General features: G+C 67.7%; 1 protein-coding gene across 8 annotated transcripts; it reads left to right on the forward strand.

Moving 5' to 3' along the window:
* The first annotated feature begins 508 nt into the window (after positions 1–508).
* Positions 509–5,681, forward strand: DCAF15 (DDB1 and CUL4 associated factor 15). Of its 8 annotated transcripts, none has more exons than XM_040990784.1 (13): positions 509–643; positions 1,853–1,950; positions 2,038–2,170; positions 2,472–2,578; positions 2,664–2,803; positions 2,888–3,058; positions 4,033–4,494; positions 4,591–4,682; positions 4,793–4,921; positions 5,004–5,089; positions 5,190–5,294; positions 5,387–5,502; positions 5,578–5,681. In XM_040990784.1, exons 1-13 carry the CDS (start codon positions 509–511, stop codon positions 5,631–5,633), a joined length of 1,830 nt encoding a protein of 609 aa, XP_040846718.1. In that variant the 3' UTR covers positions 5,634–5,681. The 8 variants fall into 8 exon arrangements, with proteins under 8 accessions (XP_040846718.1, XP_040846719.1, XP_040846720.1 ...); XM_040990785.1 differs by having other exon boundaries at positions 5,393–5,502; XM_040990786.1 differs by having other exon boundaries at positions 4,799–4,921.
* Positions 5,682–6,011: the final 330 nt, after the last annotated feature.

Genomic DNA, 6,011 nt, shown 5'->3' on the forward strand with positions numbered 1-6,011 from the left:
TTTGTTTGTTTTGCAAATCCTTGCCCTTGACCCAGGCCGGCGGCGCAGGGATGGATGCGCGCCAGTCGCTGCTCACGCGGGTTGGACGCAAACAGCCTTGGGTTCTGGGATTCAGACGCTTCTGGACCACAGAGGCTGTCATCACCCAGCCTGGAGGTCTATGGTCTCCATGGAAACCCACCGGCCACAGCAGGGCGTGACGCCGCCCAGACGGACAAGTGCCTTCTCCTATCCGGATCAGGCCTTCTGGGCGGGGCGAGCAGACGGAGCTTGTGACTGGGGCATCCTACCGGGAGGGCGGGACTAGGGAACGGCGCCGCGGGGGCTGTTACCATCGCTTCCAATCGGGAGCCGAAACAGCTTTGACGGACAGGCGTAGCGGGAAGAGGCCCTGAGTGTGGCCTTTCACCCAATCGTCGGGCCGCCGTCCGGAGCGCAGGCCAATCCGGAGGCGGCAGGGGTGGGGCGAAGGGACCGGTTGCTCCGGAAGTGGAGGGAGGGGGTGAAAATGGCGCCCAGCTCGAAATCGGAGCGGAACAGCGGGGCCGGGAGCGGCGGCGGCGGCGGCCCTGGGGCAGCCGGGGGCAAGCGGGCGGCGGGGCGACGGCGGGAGCACGTCCTCAAGCAGCTGGAGCGGGTCAAGGTGAGGCCCGCAGCCCCGGGAGGCGGACGCCAAGGGGCCGACGAGGGCGGCGGAGGGGAGGGAGGGCGCTCGCGGGGCTGAGGGCTGGGGGCGGGGCCCCGAGGAGGGGGCGCGCGGGGATGGGGTGCCGAGGGCGGCAGGGGACTTGGGGTGCGGCCGGGGTGGGGCTCCGGGCCTGCGAGGGCGTGCTGTGAGCATGCGCGTGGGGGCGGCCGGGGACCCCGGCCCCGACGTGGGGGGGCTGAAGGAGGAAGCCGGGCCGGGGTCTCCCGGGGGAAGGGGCCGGCCGCGGCCGCGGCGGGCGAGCGGATGGAGGCTGGGGCCGGGGCTCGGGGCGTCAGGAGGCAGCCCCCTGAGGCGATGGCTCCGGAAGCAATCCTTCCGGGACCCGAGTGGCAGCCGGCGCACCTTGGCCTTGACCTTTCTGAAGAGGCTGCGGGGCGGGGGGCGTTTCCTCGCCGCTCCCCGGGGAGGGCAGAGCTGGGAGTGTCCTGGCCACGGGGCCTGCGGCTGGGGTCAGCCTCTTAGCAAGCTCTGGACACCCCGGCCGGGATGACGCCCCGACCCCACACCCCACCCTGAGCTGCTGCTCTCCAACCCCACTCCGTAGGACTCTGAGACTCCCGGGGTGCTTGGGGGGGTGTTCCCTACCACCACACCCCACCCTGAGCTGCTGCTCCCCCACCCCGTCCCACTTGACACTGCGCTTCCTGGGGTGCATGGGGGATGGTCCCTACCCCCACCCCACTCTGGCCTGCTGGGACCTCACCTTTGGCTTGTAAGTGCCCTGGTCCTCGGCCTCTCCCGTCAGGCTGCGGTCTCCTTGAGGGCAGAGCTGGCCGTCCCAGCCGTCCGCCTTGACATGAGTGCCAGCAGCTTGGGATCTCCCGGTGGCAGGCCATGGGACTGGGCAGCAGGACACCCTGGCCAGCTGAGCCCAGGCCCCCACAGCTCTGCTCTCCCCATGCCCTTCCTTGGTGACGTTTTGGGGATGAGGGGTTCTGCCTTCTGTGTGCCAGGGCTGTCCCCAGGGGCATGGAAAAAGGGGGCCCCGGGCAGGCAGTGAAGCAGCCAGGTTGGCATGGCCAGGGGACCAGACGTTGGCACCTGCCAGAGCCTGGCACCTACCCTGGGCTGGCCTTTCCGGGAGTGGGTGGTCTGGAGGGGCGGGGCCAAGCCGGTGCCTGAGGAGCCCCTGCCGCCCCCTAGATCAGCGGGCAGCTCTCCCCTCGCCTCTTCCGGAAGCTGCCGCCCAGGGTGTGCGTGTCCCTCAAGAACATCGTGGACGAAGATTTCCTCTATGCCGGGTGAGCTGGCAGTGGGTGGCACGCGTGCGGGGCCGGGGAGCGGGGCTGGCGCTCACCCCTCTACTCCTGCCCTCCCGCCGACCGCAGGCACATCTTCCTGGGCTTCTCCAAGTGCGGCCGCTACGTGCTGTCCTACACCAGCAGCAGCGGCGACGACTTCTCCTTCTATATCTACCACCTGTACTGGTGGGAGTTCAACGTGCACAGCAAACTCAAGCTGGTAGGGCCTGCCCCGCCTGCCATGCCCCCGCCCGGGCCCCGCTGCCATGCCCCCGCCTGCCATGCCCCCGCCTGGGCCCCGCTGCCATGCCCCCACCCGGGCCCCGCTGCCATGCCCCCACCCGGGCCCGGCTGCGTGTTCCTAGTGGACACAGCTGGTGGGCCTTCCCTCCCCGCCTCCCTGGCGCTGGGTGCAGTCCCTTGAGCGTACACAGGCACCTGGGGGGAGCTGGGTGCACCCCCGCTGCAGGGTGCCGGCTGCCCTGAGCCCTGGCCTTGCCTGTCCACCCCCCATCACTCAGGTCCGGCAGGTGCGGCTATTCCAGGATGAAGAGATCTACAGCGACCTGTATCTCACCGTGTGCGAGTGGCCCAGTGATGCCTCCAAGGTCATTGTCTTCGGCTTCAAGTGAGTCTAGGGGGTAGGGGTGGGGTAAGAGGGGCAGTGGGGCCTGGGCAGGGGGCACGCGGCTGAGCTGTGGCCCCGCCCCCAGCACGCGCTCTGCCAACGGGATGCTCATGAACATGATGATGATGAGCGACGAGAATCATCGCGACATCTATATCAGCACGGTGGCCGTGCCGCCGCCTGGCCGCTGCGCCGCCTGCCAGGACGCCAGCCGGGCACACCCAGGTGAGGGCGCCTCCTGTGGGCACCCTGGCGCCCACTCGGCCGCTCCGCTCTGCCTCTCACCACGCCCGGCGTGTGTGTTGGCAGGTGACCCGAGCGCGCAGTGCCTGCGGCACGGCTTCATGCTGCACACCAAGTACCAGGTGGTGTACCCCTTCCCCACCTTCCAGCCGGCCTTCCAGCTCAAGAAGGACGACGTGGTGCTGCTAAACACCAGCTACTCCCTGGTGGCCTGCGCCGTCTCCGTGCACGCGCCGGGTAGGCCCGCCCCGCCCCGCCCCACGTACAGCCGACTGGGCAGGTGCCTGCGTGGGATGATGCTTGTCCGAGGCCACAGAGGCTAGCAGGCCCCGCACTGCCCCCACCACGCACCCGGGACAGGATGGAGCCAGGCCTCCGTCGTAGCTACAGGAATCTCTGGGCCCAGGGAGCGAGCTCTGCATTATAGTTTTTTCTTTTTCTCTAAGTACTGATTTATTTACTTGAAAGGCACTTAGCTGTCCTGGTTCACTCCCCAGCGGCCACAGGGCTGGAGCCAGGCCTAAGGCAGGAGTTTCCGCTGGGTCTCCCATGTGGGTGGCAGGGCCTCAAGCACTTGGGCCATCCTTCGCTGTTTTCCCAGGCACGTCAGTAGGGAGTGGAGCCGCAGGACTTGAGACGGTACCCATGGGGGGGGTGCTGGCACTGCAGGCGAAGGCTTAACCTACTGTGCCACAGTGCTGGACCTGAAAGGAGAGGTGATGGGGCAGCACCTAACAGGACTGGCTCCTGGAGATGCCCGTTGGTGGTGCTGGTGGGAGGCCTGCAGGGTACTTAGCACATTGCCCCATGGTCTCGGTTGGTGGCAAAGGGTGGACGCTTGTGACCATGGAGGCCTTGGATGTGAATGAAGACAGAGTTAGCCAGTGTGACAGGGACCTGCCCTCGGGCTGGAGGCCTCGGGTTGTCTCTGAGCCCTGCAACACCAATGCACTGCCCCTCGCTTCAGCGCCTGACCCACAGTGCCCCTCCGGGTTCACAGGGACAGGGCCTCAGCTCCCGTTCACTGGCATGGGGAGGCAGGGCAGTGCCACGGCCACGCCCCGCCCCGTGGGCACCAGCATCCTCTCCCAGGGTGTGACCCTGGAGGAGTTCCTTCTCTGGGAGGCCCGGGTCATGTCCGCTGGTCCTTTCACTGTCTACCCTGCCCCTGTCTCCTGACCCTGCCTTCCCTCTGGCTCTTCCCGCTCTAGGTGACAGCAACTTCTGCCAAATCCTCTACGACCACACAGCCTGCCCCCCAGCCCCACCCAGCCCCCCGGGACCCCAGAGCCCAGAGGCACCCCCGACCCTCCCCGGCCTCTGCCCCGAGGCGGCCTTGGCATCCCCAGCCCAGTCCCCCGGGCTCCCCGAGTCCTCGCCGGCCATGGCCATGGCCAAGGAGTTCGTGGCCGACATCTTCCGCAGGGCCCGGGAGGCCAAGGGGGCCCCCCCTGAGGAGGCCCGGCCGCCTGCCTGTCCGGAACCCTCTAGCAGCCAAGGCCGAACCCCCTCCGAGCCCCTGACCCCGTGTGGAGGTGGGGAGGTGGCACCCCAGGACAGCCCCGTTGCTGCCACCACTGCCGCTCCCACGGAGGCCCCGGAGCCGGGCTACGTCAACTACACCAAGCTGTACTACGTGCTGGGCTCCAGCGAGGGGTCAGAGCCGGAGGATGGTGAGGCATGGGGGGTCTGGGGCCACATGCCGGTGGGGGGCATTGTGGGGGCGGTGGCCGGGCCCCCCCCCATGCCCCCTCTGCCTTCCTCCCCAGAGTTTGAAGATGACAAGATCTCCCTGCCGTTTGTGGTCACGGACTTGCGAGGCCGCAACCTGCGGCCCATGCGGGAGAGGACAGCGGTCCAGGTGGGCTGCAGGGGGGCTTCTGTGCGGACAGTGGTCCAGGTGGCCGGGGCCTGCGTGGACAGTGGTCCAGGTGGGCTGCACTGTGAGCGGGGCCCCTTCGCTGTGACCAGGGTCAGTACCTGACGGTGGAACAACTCACACTGGACTTCGAGTACGTCATCAATGAGGTCATCCGTCATGACGCCACCTGGGGTCACCAGTTCTGCTCCTTCAGCGACTATGACATAGTTATCCTAGAGGTGAGCCCCCCGGGGCAGATGGGCAGCCACAGCCGCCCCCAGGGGCGCCCTCCGCATCCGGAACCCTGCCCCTGTCCCCCAGGTCTGCCCGGAGACGAGCCAGGTACTCATTAACATCGGCCTGCTGCTCCTGGCCTTCCCCTCGCCCACCGAGGAGGGCCAGCTCCGGTGAGTGTACAGGGCCGGGCCAGCAGGCGCCCCCAAGACCGGAAGCCCCCAGGGCTCGCCTGGACCCCCACCCACCACCCCTCCGTCTGTCACACTGCAGACCAAAGACCTACCACACCAGCCTCAAGGTGGCCTGGGACCTCAACACGGGCATCTTCGAGACCGTGAGCGTGGGCGACCTCACGGAGGTCAAAGGGCAGACCAGGTGAGGCCGGCCGGGCCTGGGGGAGGGCTGGTGGAGGCTGGTCCCCCCAGGGGACCCGCGGTCACTCCCGCCCCGCGTCATCCATCCCGCAGTGGCAGCGTGTGGAGCTCCTACCGCAAGAGCTGCGTGGACATGGTCATGAAGTGGCTGGTGCCGGAAAGCAGCGGCCGCTACGTGAACCGGATGACCAACGAGGCGCTGCACCGAGGTGGGCAGGGCGGGTGCGGGCACAGGGTGCGGGCCGACCGGCGGGCAGGTGCGGTCATCGTCCCCTGCCCCGCAGGCTGCTCCCTCAAGGTGCTGGCGGACAGCGAGCGCTACACGTGGATCGTGCTGTGAGGGCCACCAGCCTGGGACACTGCCGCCAACTACCTCCGCGGCCGGGTCGCCTCCTCCCGGCCGGCCACAGGCCGCCACTGCCCGGCACCAGTGCGAGCCCGCGGGCAGGGCCGGCGGGGCAGACCCCCAGCCCCTGGGGGCCGCGTCTGGACCTTTCTTATTTATGCCTATTTAAGTCGGGGAGGGACACCCCAGCCTGCCTCCCGGAGCTCGGCGCACTGCCCCTCAGCCGCCCCCCGTAATAAATGCGTTCCTTGGAGAAATAGATAATGGAAGGGAAAAAGAAAGGATTGAAAATTTAATTGGGATAGTATGTTGGGTGTGTTTGTTTGTATTATTTTGGTTTTTAAGGAGAGGATATAGTTAGTATTATAGAGG

Source organism: Ochotona curzoniae, unplaced genomic scaffold (assembly GCF_017591425.1).
Source record: "Ochotona curzoniae isolate NIBS_2020 unplaced genomic scaffold, NIBS_Ocur_1.0 contig_605, whole genome shotgun sequence".
In the NCBI taxonomy this organism is placed as follows: Eukaryota; Metazoa; Chordata; class Mammalia; order Lagomorpha; family Ochotonidae; genus Ochotona; species Ochotona curzoniae.